Source organism: Lupinus angustifolius, unplaced genomic scaffold, assembly GCF_001865875.1.
Source record: "Lupinus angustifolius cultivar Tanjil unplaced genomic scaffold, LupAngTanjil_v1.0 Scaffold_327, whole genome shotgun sequence".
NCBI lineage: Eukaryota > Viridiplantae > Streptophyta > Magnoliopsida > Fabales > Fabaceae > Lupinus > Lupinus angustifolius.
In genome coordinates this window covers 190,516-213,653 of record NW_017727734.1, presented here as the reverse complement: position 1 = coordinate 213,653, position 23,138 = coordinate 190,516, and the positions used below count along the sequence as shown (strand labels likewise).

Below are 23,138 nucleotides of genomic sequence, written 5' to 3'. Positions count from 1 at the left end.
AATTTAAAGTCAAGTCTGAGTTCAAAAAATGATCAACCAATATTTAGGGTTAAGTAAATGATAAGCTCTATCCAACTCACGCTCACCCTCCTTATAAATATAAGGAAAGGATGAGTACTTTATAGCAAGAGAAAATGATTTTATTCATGGTGTATCTGGACGTACACTTATCTGAAGTGATTGAGAATGTATATATTATTTTGTCATAAATAAGTTTTTCTTCAAGATATTATAATTCTTTTAAATTATTTTTGTCCCATGGAATTTAAGATTTCCCCCTTTTATTATTTCATAAAATTTGTACTTTATTTTAAATTCCATGTGTCATCAATTGGTATCACTAACTGACATATGGCAATCTTTACATGACATATGTTCAGTTACGTTATCACTTAACTACATATTTTCAAATGCAGGGATTGGGATTCCATCTCTATCTCAATCAAAGGATTAGTTTGACAACTATTTCTAAGTTGTATTTATATGATTTAAATATCTTAGTTGATCAGCATGTCAATCTAATTAGAAGTATATTAAGTTTCTTGTGATAATTTTGATATGAAAGTATTATCATTTAAAAAACTCATAAGTCCTATAAATACTAGACACTTATAAACAAATGCATTATACTTGTTAAAAAAAAAAAGAAACAGCAAAATGCATGAAGCTGTCAATTAGTGTGATACAAGAATGATAGATGTACACAGTCTTTCTCTCGGAATTACTTCATGATGTTTGAAAAGTTAATTACCGAAAAATATCCATAATCCTAAAGGCAAAACAAGAGGTCAACACAAACATACAAAAATAGACATCAACTTCTGTTTCATGGAACCCCATATCTACATCAACATGTGTCAAAACTCAAGATATAACACTAGCAATCCAATATTATTTTTCATGAAATGTTGACATAAATAAAGCATTGTACATTCTACTGATACATCTGTTGGGGGCTAGTGTTTACATAAATGATCACCAATTAGGACTCAACAAAGAAGAATTCATGAGCCTCACGATATCTTTCTAAGACAATGTTATAAAGTGGGTGTATAGGTTCTAAGAGATTAGAGTAAGGTCCCAAAACTACCTTAGGAAGTGGTGGAGAATCTGGGTTCTTTGACCAGCTATACTGGCACAATGAGAGTCCACTTAAACAGTAACATGTGTGATAGTGATCTCTACGTTTACCTGGTTTGTCTCTCAACCCACCTTCCTGTTCCTGTATCAACCACAGATATACAACATATGAAGACAAGTAATCATAGAATAAGCGAAAGAGATAACAATAAAAAGTATCTATAAACATCTAAGCATCCAATTCGGTAATATCATATACACAGATACAGCAACCATTCTGAAGGATCAATGCTCAAATTTTAGTAAAGAGAATGAACTCTAGGATGTAACATATCCAAAGAGTGTGTCAAGAGCATTAATTCAATCTGTCAGCAATCAATCTAAAATTGGGGCAGAGGGGTATTTGTATCTTTTTATAAAGTTTGGATCAGAGCATAATGTGATGTTGAAAAAGAAATTAATGCAAATTTCAACAGATTGAAGCTAACAAACTAACAAACATCGATCAAATGTCAAGAGGAGGTTGATTTTAACAGGAAAATGAAACCAATTACCAAAAGGTAAGCTTTGTTTTTCAATTGCCAGAATATGCAGTCAAATGATTCAACTAACATTTTGATTATGTCATAGTTCCTAGTTAAAGTTATTTAAAAAATTTTGTCCATCTGTATACAGATTCTAATCAGAATGACCAAAATTTTAAAAGTTCAAGTACTTTATTTATCTGTTCAAATCCTTGGATAAGAGATGTGTACATATAAATCTAAATTTCCATTTCAAGTTTTAAATAAGTGAACATGGCATCTTAGGAGGAAATTATAAAGAGTTTAAAATTTGTGCACTGACAGTATAAAGTTTTTTACACTGTCGACACATCATCCATCATTGATTTGTATTACTTTTGTTTGAGAGTCAATGGTGGTTAATAAATCAATAGTGATAATTTGCTGACAATGTAAAAAACACTTACACTGACAGTGTATACATATTAATCGAATTATAAATATGAGGATCGAGACATTAACCAATAGATAGAATATAGACCTGTGAACATAATAGAATATACTGCTGTAAGGCAATGCTGTGAAAAAGTGGATCCCTTGCTCTCCACTCGTTGATAAAATTATAACCAATATTTTTAAAATCGGAAAAACCAGGTTCACCCGTGCCTGCATGAATCAGAATTGAAAGGTTCATCTCAAGAAAAATGAAAATCAAAAGAAATATTCGTATTAATAGGAGAATTTAATGTAGGTTTTTTTTCTTCAAAAGTGTCGTACTTCAGAGTCAACCTACCTCCATGTGTAAAATGACAAGTTGCATTTCTAGAGGTTCCATATAAACTTTCTTGTTCTTCTTCAGCTACATCAGATTTTGGAGAAATTTGTGAGGCCTCTGCCAATTGTTCTTCGACAACCGAATACAATCTTTGCAGCAGTGCAACAGCTCCTCCCTAATTATTTTCAAGTTTCAGTCAAACAATATCACAAAGAAGAGTGATGAAGAAAATATATAATCTAAATTACCTGCCAAAAGGAGTAGCAACCATCCACCAATTTATTTGTTCTTCCCTGGAATCCGCATTCCTTGCCTTGGCGGAATACTACCCAATCCTAATAAGGTCTAAAGATTATTATATCATTCATGTAACTTTAAGCATGTGCAACTTGAAATGAGGTTGTTATGATTAATTGGAAGCCATGAGGAAAGGAACAATTATCTTACAACTAATCGAGGCAGATCCAAGCGATTAACCTCTCCAATCAGAACCATTGCAGCTAATCCACAAAAGGTGTACCTGTTTAACAAATAATATCTATTAAGACTTCTGATATGCACTTTGGTTTTTAATTCCATAATCATATTGTTGTAAAGAGATATAATGTGAGAGAGAGAATAAATAGGATGACACATACCCACCATGAGCCTCGGCCCCAGGCTCACCAGCAATGCCACCCTCATAAGTTTGACAACTGCAGAGAAACACCATAGAGCATAAAATATGTATCGCACCACACAGCATGCATTTAAATTTTTTTTTCCATTTTTAAGTTGACAATTGAACTGGGTTACTTTTAACACTAAGAAACCAATGCTGCTATGCCATCAAAATGAAAACCATCTAAACAATGTCTAATATGAGAACAGCCAAATTCATTCTAAAGCACCCAAAAAGTGGAGAGAATTCGAGATCCCAACATAAGCATACAACATTGTTGTGGCTATTGAAACTTTTAAGTATTAAAAGTGGCTATAATTAAAGATCCCGTTCAATGCCACACACAGTTAATGAAAATATTGTAAAACAATTTGCCTTAATTCAGTACCCCAACATGCTATACCACCAAAATTTTGCTAAATGCACCCTTCAATTATTACGAGGCAAGGCCCTATGTGAAGCCACAAACGGTTAATGAATATATCATACAACAGTTTTTTTAGAGTGAATACTCACTTCTATCCTTATGAATTTTCACATGTACCAATTTGATCCCCGAAAATGTAAAAATCTGAACTAGTACTCAAAGATCGTGAATGTGAGTCAAAGAATGACTAATTTGACCAACATTTCATATTTTTGGGGACCAATTTAGGTTTTAAAATTTTTCAGGGACCGACTGGTACAAGCAAATTTTTTGAGGAACCAAAGTAGGTCTTTACTCTGTTTTAATGTCAAGTTGTCAACATATTTTGAACACGTGCAAATTGTTGTGAAGGAAAATCAAAAAACAATCTACGCAGTAGAAAGAAAAATGAGTCTCAGTTTTGTCAACTGTGAAGTTTCTATTCTAAACATTGCTCTCCAAGATGGGACCGTAGAACTATATTTAGTGCCAAATTGAAGTTACTGGTTCTTGAAACTAACCTTAAAATGTAGTCTCCAACATTCTTGATCAGCTCATCATCCAAAATGTTCAAAACACTTGCAACCTGGTTCCAACAAGATCCTCTATGTTACCAGCAATAGCATAAAAATCCCTCCCACAATGATGATAATAAAGGATAGCAGTAATAAGGTCTTAGTTAGCCATCAGCTTTTAACATATTGTCATTCCTAATTAGTAATTAGCTATATGAGGCTTTTCTAATACAATGAAATGATCATTGTAATAAGATTTATGCGTAGTACTGATCCACAAAGTGCAATGCCCGATTTTATGTACATATTTACACATTAGTATGTGTTAAACAAAGACAAAAGTACAGAAACCAACTTACAGAAATGGCAGTGTAGCATGCTCGAGCATCAATTTCTCCTTCATCATGCATCCTGAATAAAGAGTATGATTGGGGGGGAATGATTGAATTAAAAAATGTTACGCCAAATCAATCCTAAATGTGTCAACGAGAACAATAATAAGCATGAAAAAATGCTTTTAACATAAAGTTACACCATTCACATCAGTGATTTTGTCACATTTTAATTTCTGCGCAACTAGCTCCAAACACACGCAATCAAATCTGTAACAGTTCAAAGGTGCGAATGATGTGTGTGCAAGCGGTGTGTAAGTAATGGACACATAAGCATACCACATCACGGTTGCTCGTTATTCATAAAAAATTAGAATGAGTCAAATGACCATCAAATAAAATTAAAAACCGGAAGCAGCATATGACATCTATCTTGTTTCTTATTGTTAATTGAAGTAAATGAGATGAATAAGACATCAAACCTGAATCCCCCATTTGGTTGTTTCATCCGCCGTAGAAACCCATATAGTTTATCTCTGAGAACAATTATTCAAAGTTTAAAACAAATCATTCCAAATGTACGAAAATTAACTCCAGCAGATAAATGATACATGGTATATACTATTAAAGTATAAACTATTAAATGCTTGATTTGATGATCATAAAGTGACCACCTATTAATTGATGCCAAAGCTTTCTGACCACCCAAAGTAATGAGTGCATTGACAGCAGCATAAGTTGTAGCCAGATGAGGCATCTGAGGAAGATTTCAAGGACATTAATCACTATGCTTTTGAACATTATAAAGGTGCATGGTACAGAAATACAACTTCAAAATTTGAGAAGTATTTTACTTCTTCCAAGACTAGATTTACAGCCAAAACAAAGTGAACCCCTACAATACAAGGCATATTGTTGTCATAAACTATAATTTAATCAAAAACATGAAAGAACTGAAAAAAGATATGTCATTAACTATTCAAAATCAAACACTACAAGCCTTCTAAAGCCACACAACTGGGCTACGCCGTATAACCTCCCTTTACCATATTCTTTTCCGTCTTTACAAAATTCCAGTTATGTACTAAACATAAGTATAGAAGCATGTTTTACATCATAACTAAACATGTTATTAGTTAGTTTCAGTTCAAAAACATTAGAGTTGGCAGAAAGAGTCGATTAAATCAGTTCTTGATACAGAGAAGCTGAGAATCAAATTCAACAAGGGCGAGTTTGATATTGAAGTTTAAAGCAGTATAATCACACACACACACAAAACCAAAAAACATAACAGTTGCTTGCCTGTCCCGGTCCCCCAGCATATCCACCATTCGGATCCTGTTGGTACACAAAGAACAACACACTTAACAAGGCGTAGAAAAGGGATTAGAATAAATCCGCAAACCAATAAACCCTGTAATTGCCATACACCAAAAGAAAATAAAACATGACAAATGACAATTAAAGGACCAGCTAGTAGTTATTCTGTATAGAACTATGTAAATGTCATGTTGGTTCATTATATACACTCTTTCTCACATCAATTAAATGATTCATACAACTAAAATCGATACCTCGGCAACACTCACATTTACATACATTATGTCTGCTCCACTTCAAATTACGAGATATCACGATACACACCCAGACTCACATTTGTCTATGATGTCTAGAAAGGTGTCCCAACAAAGTTGTTTCCTTCTCACATTAAAATATTTCAGATTTCTTGTTGTATCCTTCTCTACCTAGCGAGTTTGGTAAGACACATAACAAAAACAAAATGTGGGTTCTCCTGCAATTTCAACACTCTCTCTATTTATTCATTTCCTATACAATTTACAAAGAATGCAAAATAGTACAAAATGCAGTGAGAATATGAATTATATAAAAAAAATGGAAACCTGGCAACGGTTCAGGAAATCAATAGCATTGTGTTGGATTTGATAATCAAGAGATTCTCCCAACAAAGCAATAGAGTGTATTATCCAATAGCAGAGCCAGGGTCGACTGAAATTACATACAACACAAAAAGACAACTTTTTTATTTATTTATTTGGTATTACCAAAGATACCCCTCACCCTTTCGGGGCTTCGTGTTGCCCCATCAACAAGTGTAGCTTCCAGAAATCGAATCCTCAAACTTGTTGGTTATTTATTTATTTAATAAAGAGACAATCTTATTCGAGTAAGTGAAAACTGGAATACTTACTTGGCATCAAGGACGGAGAAAGAGGGAGGGAGGTGAGAGAGAGATTTGGTGAGGTACGTGATATGATTATCGCGTTGGAGTTCAAGCATGAGAGATTGTGCGGTTTGAGGAATAGAAGAGAAGAGTTGAAATATCTGAAATACCTGAGACTCTACCATCCATTGATCCCTTTGAGTCACTGTGGGAATAGTAGAAGAGGCTGATGATGGATCCATCTATTGCTCCTTTCTTCCTTCCTATCTTCTTCTTTTCACTTTCACTTTCTCCTAACTAAGAGTCACAAAGTAGGCATGGGTTTGATGTTAGTGTTGGGTTTCAGGCAGCCTTCTCATGCTGGAGCTCACAATTACAATTACGTTGGTCCAATGTGATGAAAATTAAAATAATACTAATACCCATTTGTATTCTTTAAAAAATTTCACCAATTTGATAGGAAAAATAAAAATTCAAATTAATATTTAAATATTATGAATATGAACCAAAATAATCTCATTTAAAGATTATAAAAATGTTAAAATGAATAATTTAACTTATATTTAATATCTTGGTTACCATTTTGGATTTTCAAACTTTTAGAAACTAAATTGATATTAGTAAAATTATTTCATGATCAAAATAATTTTTTACTCTAAAATTTATTGGATCCAAAATAATCCATTTTCTAAACTCCAACTTAATAATATATGATTTTCTCCCAATATACTTACCATATCGTAGAGAATGAAAAAAGTTTTATATTGATCGTTGAGTGTGTAACTAGGAATAGGGATGATAATAACAATTGAACACATGAGTACCCATTCGAACTTAACCCGAATTTAATGAGTTAAACTCGCTGCCATTATGTTTGAGTTCGGGTTTGGGTATTATCCAATGTTAATTTCGGGTTTGGGTTTTATTCGATGTTAATTTCGGGTTTGGGTTTGGTACATGTGATATCCTATCCTGAACCCATCCCAGTTGGTGCTGCCATTCATTCTCCAAGTTCATGTGTACTCTATTCATCCAAAAGATATATTCTACATTATTCATCTAATAAAATCCCGAATTAGATTGTATTGGATTACCTTGTTTTTTGTGGTGAATCATATTAGTTAAATTATGAATCACCCTTTAGTTTTTCCTATTCTTACATGATGTGCTTCATCTCCTCCATCCATTAATTTCGTCAGAGCAATCTCAATTCAAGTTACAAAATGATAAAAGGCTTTCCCTACAAAGTTGTAGTTACAACACAAGTAAAATAATGTATTGCAATATACTTAATGTTAAGTTCTTTCTAGAGTTTCGGGTTCCTCGCCAGTTTCGGGTTATCCAAAAGTTGACGATTTTGGGGATGGTATTGCTAATTTCAACCTCGTTGAGTTCGGATTCAAGTTTTGAATTTTGGGTTTGGGGTTGGGCAAATATAAATCTTACCTCGATCCGCCTCATTGTCATTCCTAACTAGAAATAAATCTAGAAAAATGGTTTTCTTGCATCAAACTTTAACATGTTTTAAATAAAATCTATTTTTCCTTATACATATATAAGGTATTTGTTGGAATTTGTTGAAACAATGATGTTTTGAAGTGAAATGAAAAAAACTCATTAGTCTCACTTTGCTTGGAGGAGGGAAGTTGAAAGGCTTTATAAGCCTTAAGTTGCGACCCAACATTCTTTTTAATAAAATATTTATTTATATATTTAATTTTTTGGGGCCTATTGTGCTTTGATCGTGTGTTGACCAAGTCAACACACATGCAACAAGGAAAGAGCCATTGGAGAAGATCTTGGTCATTGTGATAGAACCGTTGGTAATAGAGTCGTTGATAATAGAGTCGTTGGTGAAAGAGTCGTTAGAGAGCTGTTGGAGGCCTCAGACTATAAATAGAGGCTTCATTCCCTCATTATTTTTTTGCACCAAATTGAAGGCGTTTACCTCTCAACTTCTCTTTCTCCCCTCTTATATTCTATCGACGCATTTCCGGTAACCTTCTTCATCTTTCTTTCTGTGGCACTTGAGAATTGGCACATGCAGCCAAAGTGGAAATTTCGAGAACTGACACTAGTAGTCAGTATTGTGGAAAAATAATTGACACGGGTAGCCATACTGTGGGAATTCGAGAATTGGCATTGGTATCCATATTGTGGGTGTATTCAAGAGCGATTCTTACAGTGTAGTAAGAAATCATATAAAAGAGAACTGATCTGTTTTATCCTAGGGACGACGTGGTTGATAGTTTTCTTTCACATTTTGGGCAGTGTCATGAAACTTCTTAAAGAGAGCGACCTGGTCGTGACTCAGCTAGTAAGTATTATTTCGTGTCATTTATAATTGTTGCAAGTTACAGTAACAACAGTTTTAAGACATTTCTACTGCAATGACATTCGTAGATAATATTACTAGACCGAACAACTATGACCTAAACAAGCTATTTCAGTTTGACGGGACAAATTTGAAACGTTGGTAACATAAGATGGAATTTTTCCTCACTATAAGAAAGGTTGCCCACAGTCTGAAAATCGACATCCCACTGGTGTCAAATGAGGCTGAAAGAAAGAGAGAGAATGATATTTGAAGATGATGCAACGTCTCACCTACCGCAAGCGTAACAGTTAAGCCACCAAATCCAACCAGCAAAGGATTGTGAAAACTCCAGGTGGGAAACTCGTTTGCCAAACCACAGAGAAGAGGGCTAGTGGTCTCAAATACCCTATTAATGGAAATATAATCCAGAGATGACAAATGCATTTATTACAAATCATAAAATGACATTTGCACTATCATATGTCTCTATGTAGACGACCTACTTATATTTGGTTCCAACATTCATGTTGTGAATAATGTGAAATCATTATTGTGTAACAACTTTGATATGAAAGACCTTAGAGAGACAAATGTAATCTTTGGTATAAAAATTACTAGGTCAAAAGAAGGAATTTCTTTGGATCAATCTCACTATGTGGAAAAGATCTTAAAGAAATATAAATACTTTGACTATAAACTTGCTAGCACACCATATGATCCAAGTGTAATACTTTTTAAGAACACTGGTGAAGGGGTAAGCAAGCGGAGTATGCTAGCATCATTAGCAGCTTTCGATAAACCACTGATTGCACTAGACCCGACATTACCTATGTTGTGAGATTATTATGCAAGTTTACCAGTAGACCTAGTGTGGAGCTTTGACATGTTATAGAAAGGGTAATGAGATACCTCACAATGAACCTTGGATTACATTACCGAAGGTTTTCAGATGTCCTAGAAGGATTCAGTGATGTTGATTGGAACACTCTTTTAGATGATTCCAAAGCAACCATTGGCTATATATTTAGCATAGCTGGTGGGGCTGTTTCTTGAAAGGAAAAAAAAACAAACTATTTTGACTCAATCCACTATGGAAGCTGAGATGTTAGCACTAGCAACAGCTAGTGAAGAAGCAAGTTGGCTGAGAAGCTTGCTTGCAAAGATTTCCCTATAGGAAAAATCGATTCTAGTTGTGTTGATCCATTGTGATAGTACCACGACTATTATAGAAATTGAGAACCACTTTTATAACAGTTCAAAATGACAAATTCATCGTAAGCACAACACTATTAGAGAGTTACTATCTACAATAACTATTAGAGTGGATCATGTACGCACCTAGAATAACTTAGTAGATCCTTTGACGAAAGGACTAGCTAGACAGAAAGTCCATAATACTTCTCATAGTATGGGACTATTGCCCTTAGAATGAGGATCACTCATGATGGTAACCCAACCTAACCGACTAGAGATCCCAAGAAATAGGTTCAATGAGTAATAACAAGTCGTGAAGTGATATGAGAATGAACATGCTATAAAATGACGAGAAGCATGATTCTTGCATCATATGTAAGGATGGGTTAAACTCTTAATGACATCTATACTCTAATTGGAGTGGAGTACCTAGGCTACATGAGTACTCTTGATAGACTCACCTATGTGAATGTAGAAGTGGGGGCCACTTCTTATGAAATTTTGGGGTATAAATTTCTAGAGCGTTCACTATACTGGGATAGACGTGCATGACCTTTAACGCACATGCTTTACAGAATACACCTTTGAAAATGTTGTGTGTGGTTTGATGCTGGAGATAGAGTTCAATACTATAAGTCACTCTAGTAAAATCTGGATCTTATTCATTATGCAAAGGTTCAAGTCGGATGCTACATTTGTTTATGAACAATTTTATTGAGACCATATAAATTCCCGGAAATCATCTTTTAATTTCAAGTGGGGATTGTTGGAATTTGTTGAAAGAATGATGTTTTGAAGTGAAATGAAAATGGAATTTGTTGAAAGAATGATGTTTTGAAGTGAAATGAAAAAAATAACTAGTCTCACTTTGCTTGGAGGAGGAAAGTTGAAAGGTTTTATAAACCTTAAGTTGCAGCCCAACATTTTTTTTAATAAAATATTTATTTATTGATAAATTAATTTATTTAATTTTTTGGGGTCTTTTGGGCTTGGATCGTGTGTTGACCAAGTCAACACACACATGCAACAAGGAAATAGTCGTTGGAGGAGATCTCGACCATCATGGTAGAGCCGTTGGTAATAGAGTTGTTGGTGAAAGAGCCATTAGAGAGCCGTTAGAGTCCTTAGGCTATAAATAGAGGTCTTCTTCGCTTATTATTTTTTGCACCAAGTTGAAGGTGTTTACCTCTCAACTTCTCTTTCTCCCCCTTACATTATGCTGATGCATTTTTGGCAACCTTCTTCTCTTTATTTCCGTGGCACAAGCAGCCAAAGTGGGAATTTCGAGAACTGACACTGATAGTCAGTATTGTAGAAAACAATTGGCACGAGTATCCATACTGTGAGAATTCGAGAATTGGCACTAGTAGCAGTAAGAAATCGTATAACAGAGAACTGAACTGTTTTATCCTAGGGACGATGTAGTTGATAGTCTGCTTGCACATTTTAGGCAATGTCACAAAACGTCTTAAAGAGAGCGACCTGGTCATGACTCAGCCATTAAGAATTATTTCGTGTCATTTATAATTGTTGCAAGTTACGGTAATAATAGTATCACATAGGAGGGGCAACCACCACTTTATTCAGAATTGGTTTCCTAAATTTTCTAACACTATCTTCACTTTTCATTAGGCTTAGAATCGATTATGTATAGGACCAAGTACAACCAGGCATATTTATGTCAAGGAGGTCAACCATGAAGGCAATTTACATAATTTTCATTGATTTGGAGATGACATATGATATGGTTCTTAGAGTGGAAAAGAGTTCACATTGTCTATATCATAGTAACCAAGGATATGTATGATGATCAAGATAAATGTAAGAATATAAGGTGGAGTCTTAGAAAAAATTTCATAGCCATAGGATTATACAAAGGTCACAAGTATTCTTATATTTGGAGATGACATACTTCACTCTTGGATATTCTTATAAAGTATATTCACGAGTCCATGCCATGATGCATGACTTTCACATAAGATATTGTCCTAGTTGGGAACTTGAGAGATGAAATAAATGTGCACCTAGTAATGTGGAAATATGCTTTGGAAGCACATGATTTTTGTTAAGTCTAAGTCATGCAATGTATATGAATTTTAAGTTTAACAAGATGCGCACAAATCCTACTCTAGAGGTGAAAATTGGAAATCATATCATACGGAAGTCAAAAGACTTTAATATATTAAGTCAATCTTACAAAACAATTGGGAAATAGAGGTAGATGTAATCCTTAGAGTTCAAGTAAGATTTATACAAAGTGTGAGAGCCTTTAGGGGTTTCATCTAATAGGAAGGTGAAGCACAAGCTTAAGGGAGAAATTTATCACACAATTATAAAGATTGCAGTGTTATTTGAGAATAAACGTTAATGAGAAAAATGTGAAACACAAGATTAAAGCTCAATGCACAAGAGCTAAGAAAGTTGCATTTGATTAGTAGATATACTAATGATTATAATCTTGGCTACTCTTGGCTACTCTAATACTGAAGTAGGAATGAATATAAGATCTTAAGAAAAATATGCTTAACTTGGCAAATAAACTAAGTAGGACAACTACTTCTTACTTTATTTGTTAAGTGTTTGAGACAAGTATTTTTTATAACTTGAAATCAGTTTTTAGGTGATCAATCTAAAAAGAGCATTAAGAATTTCTCAAACAAATAAAATTAACCAAAGCACCAACTTGAATGATTAAAATTCAAACTTTTTAGAATATAAGAAGTAGAAATACATAACCATATTCGAAAGAAATTGTTAGGAACATGAGGCATCCATCCAAGGATTGGATGTTTTGAGTTCCAAATGAGATTACAAAATTGATTTTTGCATCTCATTTGCGTTCTCCTTTTCTCCTTTTGAATTATAAACTAAAATTACAAAACTTACTTAAATAAAGTTCCTATGAGCTAAGAACAAGAAGAGAGAACTTCAGGGAAGAATTTCAAGGCAAGATGGTGAATGATGTATGATATATATCTTATTCGAATGAAATGTGCCACTATTTATAGTAATTTCCCTGAAGTTGTTGAGCTGCTTGTTAGCACTGCTCAGCAGCTGACCAAACCCTTCAACATGGGTTTGGTCACTTGATCAAGTAGCTTTGTCACCTCCTTAAGCTTGACTCACCAAAGCTAGTTGTGAGCTATGGGAGTAGGTATGGTGAGCTACTCTGAAAAGCCTATGGTGGGCTACTTGAAGTGATGTCATTGGTGACTTCATGATTTTCTTGATGGCTAAGTCAAGTCTGGGTGCACACCGCTTAGCACACCTGTAGCACCGCTAAGCTACTTCTTCAGCAGCTTTGACTGTGCTGACTGGGACATGGCCTGGTGCTTGCTGACTTAGGCAGGAGTCTGGTTGCACCGCTGAGCTGCTTGGTTGCACTGCTGAGCTGCTTGTTGAGCAGCTTGGGCGTGTGCCAGGGTCTTGTCTGACTTAGCCAAGCTTGAGTTCTGACCGTGTCAAGATTAGTCTAGTGCTAGGCTGATCGGCCAAGAAGGTCCGCTCAGCTGCTTGCTTGAGCAGCTTGGTCCAAGTCAGGTTGGTGTCTAGGTCAGGCTGGTGTCCAAGTCAGCTTAGCGTGGCTTGGTCCATGTTCAGCTGCCTGCTTGAGCACCTTGACTTTGACTTCTTTTTCTTTTTGACAATGAGTCTTTTTTCTCTTTTCTTCTTCTTTCTAAGTCCTACAAAACACATAAAAAAGAAATACAAACACAAATGTACAAGATTGTGATATTTTATACAAAAAGTATTGTTTTAAGTTTTGGTTTTTCTCGATTATGCTCAAGATGATTGCAATAAAAGTGTATGAAATTTAGGTATGTTTGGCACTTATTAAACTCCCCCCAACTTAAAACTTTGTTTGTCCTCAAACAAAAGGTGAAACTTATCCGAAATCAATTTGGCTAAATTTAATAGATAATAATGATCAACATGATTTCAAATATTTATAAGCATGTCAAAAATAGATTTCAATGATATTTTTCATGATTTGTAAATTTTGACACATAATGCTTCAAACAAGAATTAAATGCTTTTGTGTATAAAAAATGTGTAACAATTTACCTAAGCAAATATTTTTCTAACCAAAAAGTGTTCTTTGCACACAAGTTCAAAATTGGAACTTTTATGAAGGATAAGTGTTTCACTCAACTTTTCAATCATTTGTTTGTAGTAATTTGAAGTTGTTCTTTGTCTTACCTATTCTCTTAAATTACATAAATAATCAAAGATCACTAAGGTCTTTATTTTGGTTGTAATGTGGCTTGGTTTCGATAATGATTTTTCTAGATTTTCAAGGCTAAGTTAAAAAGAGAGCATTTTTGAAAATTTTCTCAATGGAACACTTTACTCTTCTTTTTTCCATTATTTTCCCTACTTCTTTAACGTTTGAACCTTGGCTTCTATTTTTCTCATTCTCTTTTTGTTTTCTTTTTCATTTGTAAAGAGATTGAGTTTTTATTTTTTTATTTTTTAGGAAGCAAAGTCCACCAATTTCCCCCCCAGCTTAATCCTTTCAAACTATTCTTTAAAATTTAATGCTCTCTTAGAACATTTTTTCAATTCGGTTTCATGGGATAGTTTGAAAACATTTATTTCATTTGTTTTGACTCAAAGGGGCTTTACAAAGGATGTTCCTAATTTGGTTAGGAATTTTTTGGCCTTTGGTTCAACTAATCAAAGAACATGCCTTTATCATTTCTTATCATTTTTATGCAATTAAGAGATTTAAAGACTCAAACAAGTTTAACTAGACTAATCAAATGTTGATTCTCACTTTGTTTATCTCATGCGTTTGACTTACTCCCTCACTTGGTTTGGACTCACACTTTTTGATTTAAAAAATGTTTGCAAAGATCTTGTTACATAAAATTGAATTTTCAAATTGCAAAAATTTCAAGTTATGACATTATGTGACTTTTTTTCACCAAAGTTTAGCATACATCTCATTTTTCTCAATCAAAGCTTAATTTAAAGTATGCTTAATATTTTCTAATCAAAGCTTACTTTTTACATATTTACACAATCTAATCAAGAAAAATAAATTTTTAAATTACATCAAGTCTTGTCCCGCCTTTTTAAATGAAGGCTTGTTCTCAAGCCTTAAATTTTTTTTGGGATTTACTCGATGTGATTTAAAAATTTGTTAAGTTTTCTAAAAAGAAAATTACTAAAAAAAGACACTCTATTAATTTCAACTTCATAGTAACATAAATTTAAAGCACAATGGAAAATGACATAAATAAACGCAACATAATATGAAAATTGAATTTTTTTAGGGGAAAGAGATAACCGGAAAAGATATTTCTTATTATTCATCATCTTCCTTCTCTTCTTCTTCACTTGTGTCTTGAGACCTCCCCTCGGGCCACTTAGTTTTTGCCACAAATTCTTCATAGGATTCTCCCTTGAAATTGCTTTTCTTCCCAAAAATGCTATGCAAACTTTTATAGATGCCCTTAATCCCACGATAGCATGCCTTTTGTTGCAAATTTTGCATTTGTTGTTCCTTCATTATGGCATCTACCTTAGAACTCATGGTTCTCCCATATCCACTTGGTTGCTTAGAGTTTAAGTCACCAAACTTCTTTCTAAGCTCGGTTTGAGCTTGGGAAAGGGTTTTCTCTTTGCAATAATTGGTGACATAAATATGGTTGATTTTGGATTTGAGAGCCATCATTTCTTTGTAGGGTCCAGACACATTTGGTTTGTTAATAAAAAGAACCTAAGGAAAAAGTTTGGTTTGTTAATAAAAGGAACCCGAAAGGGAGTAAATAAATAAAGGTCACTTAACTTTATTATTCTTTATTTATTTATTTGTTTCTAACAACTAACTATTCATCACTTTTGTACATTAGAATACCATTAAGCCGGTGTTGGAATTTATTCCAAAAAACCGAGATGATATTCAAAGGTACTTAATAATTATGTAATAGGGGATTGCTTCGAAAACATTGTACCTGCGTTAGAATTTAACACAGCTGAGATGGGGCAAAGAAGGCATAACTTATTCACATGATTAATAAAAGTAAGTTGTAACTGGAATATTCTTGAAACATTATACCGACGTTGCAATTTATTTCAACAAAGTCGAGATGGCGAACAAAGAATAAAACCGAGTTCACTTACTTAACTGAAGAAAGAAAACACCGACGAAGAGAAATTTTCGCTTTCAATAAATTGGCGTCATTGTCGGGGACAATTTGTTGAGGGGGAAAACCACTAGAAAAAATCTTTCAACAAATTGGCGCTGTTGGCGGGGACAATTTGTTGAGGGGGAAAACCTCTAGAAAAAATATTTCAACACTGTGAAGGTTGGAGGGTGTATAGGTCAAAATTAGTTGAGCCGCACATCAACGTTGCCTCTGTCTTGAGATCCTTCACATAAAAAGAGAAAGGGTGAAATTCAACATAAACATTGTTTTGATGACAAAATTTTGTAACTGAAATTAAATTAGTAGGACTTGATTGCAGAAGATGTGGGCAATATTTGGCAATGGGTCCTGGAAAACCATAAAATTGGCAACATGGAGGAGGACGATTTTCATAAGGAATGCAATGTCTTGGATTTCTGGATGGTCCTTGATAATGGGGCCAATTAAAATTGTGATTATGTAGGCTGTTGTGGTGGCGTTGAAATGAATGGTTTGGATGACTCTAATGATGATGAATGCATATTCTGGATAGATCTGTGACGACCTCCATGAGGATAAGTGTTGTGTCCACAACAATTTCGTGGTCCATTTTTTTGATGAAAATTTGTTGTTGGGACAGCAATGTGTGGTGATATATCTTCTTTTTTGTAGAAATTCTTCATGAGCAATTAGGTGGCTATGTAGTTCTTCAAAGTTGAAGGAACATTCTCTTGTACGAATGGAGGCAATAATGTCGCGATATTATGATCCCAAGACATTTAAAATGTAGAGAGTAATATCACCGTTAGAGATTTTGGCATCTAAGACTACTAGTTCATCAGCAACACGCTTAATTTGAAACAAGAATTCAGTCACAGTTTGAGAGCATTTGTGACTTTTCTACAACTAGTTTTTGAGGGATATCATATGAGCTCGTGATAGATTTGCATATTTGGCTTCAATGGCCAACCATAGATGGTGAGTAGTGTCACAAGAGCAGAATGCAACATTGTCACTCTCATTTATGGAGGCGGGGAGGAAACTGACTATTAGTTGATCATTTGCAAACCAATCTTCATAGGCTGCATTTGAGGTTGTCTGGCCATTTGTAGTATTGAACTCATATTGGGGAGAAGTGGTGTCATTAATATAGCCAATGCATTTCATGCCTGCAAGTAATGACATGACTTGTCGTTTCCAAGCAAAGAAGTTGGAGGTAGATAACTTGATGGAGATTTATGCTCCATGTGAAAAAGGAGAAAGCTTAATGTCGCTTGCAGCCATAGAGGATCGTGTGGAGTATTTTTGGAATCTGATACCATATAAGAATATGGAATATACATTTTGTTATTATTTTCGTTTAGAACAATAGTACAATATATAGAATATCCTAATACATTATTCAGTTTGAATGCTTGATTATGGTAATTCCTGAAATATCATTCATTTTAATGCTTTTGTTTTGTATCCTTAACAAGTACCTACCTACGTGAATGAAGTAGTGGTTCCACCTGTATTTTAAAAATAAGTGATCATTCATTAACTCTAACAAATATACAGTAATAATAGAACAAATACTAATGTATAGTTTTTGCCGACAAAGTGACAAAGAACATAGAACAATACAACAAAAACTCAAGGAAAAGTATGTTATTTTAGAGTTGTAGTTGAGAAATTTGTTTCTTCGGTTGTGGAATATAAAATTAGAAGTACAATGGGATGGAAAACATTTTTTTAATAATAATATGCAGTTTTCTTATGACGTGGAGAAATCGTCGGGTTATTGAACTCACTCATTTTTCATGGAATGTGTTCAATTAATAACATGAAGTTGAAAATAGTATAATATTAGTTTTAATTCATGGTACATTTGGAAAAATAAAAAATACACCATGAACAATTACCAAAGATGTTTTGACTTTATATATTAGTATTGATATTAAATAAGTTTTGACTTTATATATTAGTATTGTAATTCAAATATTTATAAATATGGAGTTATGTTCTGCATTCAAACTAATGAAATCACATGTATCATTTCCTTACTGTTTATGGCTTAAATCATACGTCATCGAAGTTACTCAAATGAATCAATCATATCCTCATATCCCTATGTAACATCCTGATCCCAGTAAGTGGGATAAGGATCACCTATCCAAACACCCTGTGTCAAATCATGTCCCCACCAATTATATTTAGCAATGTTATTTAAAATGACACATCATTTTGTATTTTAACAAGTTTAAAATTAACATTGTTAACATCCTTTTATCTTCCTCAGTCACTGTTACCGTAAAACCCCTTCATCTTCATCATCAAATAACATGAGCCTGTGACAAAGATTGAAAGAAGTATCTCTCTTCATGTTATATCTGGTGGGTCCATTTTTTATTTTTTTACTGATTAATTAAAATTAAATGGTTTTATTTTTCTTGAATGAATAAGATGAATGGGTGATATTCCGTGTGTCTTGTTTCTCCATAATCTTAGCCAACAACTTCAACAATGCAACATTTGACCTTGTTCATCTACTGCCACAGACTCCTCTAGATCTTAATCCTATCACTCGGTTCCAACACAATATTGGTGTCTTAGCCTTCCCTAGCCTAAGGTCACTTCAATATAACCTCCAGATGTCATTCTTTTTCTCTCCCACCCGAGTCCATATCAATGGTTCCAATGACATGGCTGCTGTCTGGAACTGGGTGATGTCAGAGGAGCCGAAGTCTATGAAAGAGGGTTTGATAAAGTTCAGTATCCTTATAAGTTAAAAAATTGAAAGAAGAGAAAGTAGTAAAATGTTGATGGCGTTAGCAATTTTTTTATTGAGGGCAATTTAACATGTACATTTTTAAACGATGTGACAAGTTCTGATTGGATGGGCTATGAGTGAGACATGGATCTTAGGACAGAGGATCTCATCCATGGTAAGTGTTGACCAAAATACAATCATCTAAAATTGTATTTATTACACAACAGTTTAAATTGGTATTTTAAATTGCGATTCAAATCATATTACTTTTACTATAATTGTAAAAAAATAAAGCAAAAAATGATTAATATAATGCAATTATAATTTCAGTTATGATAAAACTCTCAAAACCACAATAATATTGTAATCTCAATTACAATAAGTCATGGAAATCCCTTCAAAATGCTAACTTAATAGATAGATAGATAGAGATACAATATCTTAAAAACTTGGATATGCATACTTTGTCCACCTAATAGAATCAACAACTCTTATAAAAATATAAATCCTTCACTAAGAGTCACACGAAATTTTTGCATTGACAACTTGAAGCTATCAAAACTAAAAGTATCGGAAGACTTCCTATATGTAAGTGTGAAGTTACACATTATATTTAAAAAGATGAATGACAAAATTTATAAGTGAAAAATTAATGTCATTGGAACTACTTCAGTTTTGGTTCAAGATGTGATTCCTTACTTGGGAATGAGATTCTTTGTCCCTTAAACTTTATGTATTTCTATCCCGCATCAATTAGTGTTTGTCAACAATTAAAAAAATAACATTATATTATAATATTATTTTACAAAAATAATATATTTAATCCATGTGTCTAGATATAAGTGGGCATGATAAGGTTAAGAACACCAAGTTGAGATAGATGATCTTCAATACCTTACTTGTGGATCAAAAGAATCCGTGTGCAGGTCCATATCCTCCCATGTTATTATTATTATTGAAGGTAGGGTTATTCTAAAGCATATGTGGTGGTGGTGGTGGTGGTGGTGGATACACCGGAAACTGCTGAGGTGGTGGCTGCAAAGGGTTGTTTGAAGAAGATGGGCCACTTGTAAAAAAATGAGGAGGTCGAATAGCAGCAGCAGCATCAACATCAACATCAGCAATATTCTGCCTTTCAACAACACTAAGCATATTCTACTTCAGATTCTCAAGAGCCAACTTGAATTGATCAAGTTGGTTTCCATTCATCTCCTCAATAGAAGCAGCCCACCAGAACTATTCTTGTGCCTCTTTCCTTTGCTTAGCCGGGTCTTCATTGTGTTCTATGTGACAAGTTCTGATTGGATGGGTTGTGAGTTAGACATGGATCTTAGGACAGAGGATGTCATCCATGGTAAGTGTTGAGCATATTACAATCTTCTAAAATTGTATTTATTACACAACAGCTTAAATTGATATTTTAAATTGATATTCATATCATATTACTTTTACTATAATTATAAAAAAAATAAAGCAAAAAATGATTAATATAATGCAATTATAATTGAAGTTGTGATAAAACTCTCAAAACCACAATAATAATGTAATCTCAATTACAATAAGTCATGGAAATCCCTTTAAAACGCTAACTTAATAGATAGATAGAGATACAATATCTTAAAAACTTGGAAATGCATACTTTGTCCACCTAATAGAATCCACAACTCTTATAAAAAATATAAATTCTTCACTGAGAGTCACATGAAATTTTTGCATTGACAGCTTGAAGCTATCAAAACTAAAAGTATCGGAAGACTTCCTATATCTAAGTGTGAAGTTACACATTAGATTTAAGAAGATGAATGAGAGAATTTATAAGTGAAAAATTAATGTCATTGGAACTACTTTAGTTTTAGTTCAAGATATGATGCCTTACTTGGGAATGAGATTCTTTGTCCCTTAAAGTTTATGTATTTCTATTCCGCATCAATCAGTGTTTGTCAACAAATAAAAAATAACATTATATTTTAATATTATTCTACAAAAATAATATATTTAATCCATATGTCTAGATATAGGTGGGCATGACAGGGTTAAGAATATCAAGTTGAGACAGATGATCTTCAATCCCTTACTTGTGGTTTTGTACTCTTTCAATGCCCTAATAACAATGAAACTCCTAATAGTTGAACACAATCCTTTTTGCAAATCAACCCAAAATTTTAATTTATTCTACTTAAATGAAATGAAACAAGAAACTTCATCATCATGGTCTCTCTATTTTTTTCATTCATAATTTCTAAGGTCAACTCCACCATAATTTTTATTTATGATTCTACACGACTCTTTCATATATCTAAATAAATAAATTTAAATTTGTACTATAATTTAAAATTTCAAAGCCCTAAATATGTTATCATAATTTGCAGTAATCAAAGAGATCTAGAAATATAAATAAGAAATATACCCATTATTTAGTAATACTTGCAGAACACCAGAACAATGCAAATTATGGCTAACATGCCATAAGATCACAAGACAAACTACAAAATGAAAATCCAAACTCTTACTAGTCCTAAGTCCCAACTATGAAACCGACAAAGATGGAACTAGAAATACTAAAATGTTTGGAAACAAAAATCGGGCATATTTTAGGATGGATTTGGATAAAGTGGATCAAAAGAATCCACCAGCAGGTCCATATCCTCCCATGTTATTATTATTATTGAAGGCAGGGTTATTCTGAAGCATATGTGGTGGTGGTGGATACACCGGAAACTGCTGAGGTGGTGGCTGCAAAGGGTTGTTTGAAGAAGATGGGCCACTAGTAAAAGAATGAGGAGGTGGAATAGCAGTAGCACCATCAGCATCAGCAACATCAGCATCAACATTATTCTGCCTTTCAACAACACCAAGCACATTCTTCTTCAGATTCTCAAGAGCCAACTTGAATTGATCAAGTTTGTCTCCATTCATCTCCTCAATAGGAGCAGCCCACCAGAACTGTTCTTGTGCCTCTTTCCTTTGCTTAGCCAAGTCTTCACTGTATTTCTTCTCACTATCAAGAGCTTCATTGATACGACTAATCTTTTCATTCAGCTCTTGAACATTAGCATTTCGGTGAGCCTCTAGAAAATGCATGTTCTCCAAGTTTTGAGGTTGGTCCTTCATGAGATAGCGGTCGATGACAACATCAACACCAGGTTCACCAAAGGAGAAAAGCTTGTTTGTAGGAGAGAAGACAATGAGGGCGACTTGCGCATCACAAAGAGTGCAAAGCTCATTGGCTTTTTTGAAAAGCTCATTGCAACGTTTGGTGAATGTGGCTTGAAGGTTGCTTTCTTTGGTTATCTTTTCCATCTCAATCTTTTGACGACCCATGTTCCTCCTTGAGTTAGAGTTAGACATAGCTCTGTGAAAATGAAAGAGATGAAAGAAGATTAACGATGGAGAAGGGTTGATAGGGTATGAGTGACACATGAAATGGAGTGAAGGAGTTCTCATTTTATAGGCATTTGATGGTGAAGGTTGTAGTCTTACACTTTGTGTTTGGTAATGCAAACTTGAATGACATTCTTTTTGGCTGCATTGAAATAACTTTTGGATTTATAGATTCTTAAAACATATTAACATGGAATAAAATGTAATTCTTTCACCCAAAAACCTTATCTCATCTAATGGAATTTTGACATTTATTTTATGCATTCTTTCATAAAAAATGCATATAAGTATTTGAATTAGTTGTCCATGACCTATTTAAAAGGCATGTCAATTTAATGAATTGGCAAACACAATTAAGTTTATATTACATCTTATCACCTTTTTGTTTTTTAGACTAAATGCATGCATATACAAAATTGCATTCATGAATTCAATCATATCATTGTTTGAATGATAAAATAGTTTAATAAGGTGAAAGGAATAAAATATATACTCATATTATAATTAATATACAATATTTTTATAAAGAATAAATCATTCATAGATAATTTTTTAATAATTTCAATCTATATTCGTATAAGTTACCCGCGTATTATACATCATTTCTCACCAAAGTAAATCCGAATAGGGAATACTTTCATTGGTCATTTTTTGATATTACTAAGAGTATTCCTTCACCTTTTTGGGTAAGCAATTAATCCATTTCGGGGTTCATGACTACTCATCCCAACAACTTTATTCTAAGGAATCGAACACTTGACCTTAAAGATCTAATGCGGCCTTACACCACTAGACTAACGTCTTGTTGATCTTTCATTGCCCATTTGTCCAAACAAAAATTAGAAGTAGTAATTGCATTTCTTCTTATTTTATTAACATTTTAATAAGTAATAATTAATTTTTTAA

The 23,138-nt window shown here is 33.6% G+C and overlaps 2 protein-coding genes across 3 annotated transcripts; both read right to left on the bottom strand.

Moving 5' to 3' along the window:
- Positions 1–788: 788 nt before the first annotated feature.
- LOC109341015 (protein farnesyltransferase subunit beta) lies at positions 789–6,780 on the bottom strand. Of its 2 annotated transcripts, XM_019578801.1 has the most exons (14): positions 6,482–6,780; positions 6,174–6,279; positions 5,575–5,610; positions 4,947–5,029; positions 4,755–4,808; positions 4,300–4,351; positions 3,947–4,011; positions 2,997–3,053; positions 2,806–2,878; positions 2,607–2,693; positions 2,447–2,533; positions 2,377–2,416; positions 2,125–2,249; positions 789–1,222 (listed from the first exon to the last, which is right to left on the bottom strand). In XM_019578801.1, exons 1-14 carry the CDS (start codon positions 6,694–6,696, stop codon positions 983–985), a joined length of 1,320 nt encoding a protein of 439 aa, XP_019434346.1. In that variant the 5' UTR covers positions 6,697–6,780; the 3' UTR covers positions 789–982. The 2 variants fall into 2 exon arrangements, with proteins under 2 accessions (XP_019434346.1, XP_019434345.1); XM_019578800.1 differs by having other exon boundaries at positions 2,377–2,533; positions 6,482–6,778.
- A 14,687-nt stretch (positions 6,781–21,467) lies between these two features.
- Positions 21,468–22,199, bottom strand: LOC109341009 (agamous-like MADS-box protein AGL62). The gene has a single exon (XM_019578793.1). It carries the CDS (start codon positions 22,197–22,199, stop codon positions 21,468–21,470), a length of 732 nt encoding a protein of 243 aa, XP_019434338.1.
- Positions 22,200–23,138: the final 939 nt, after the last annotated feature.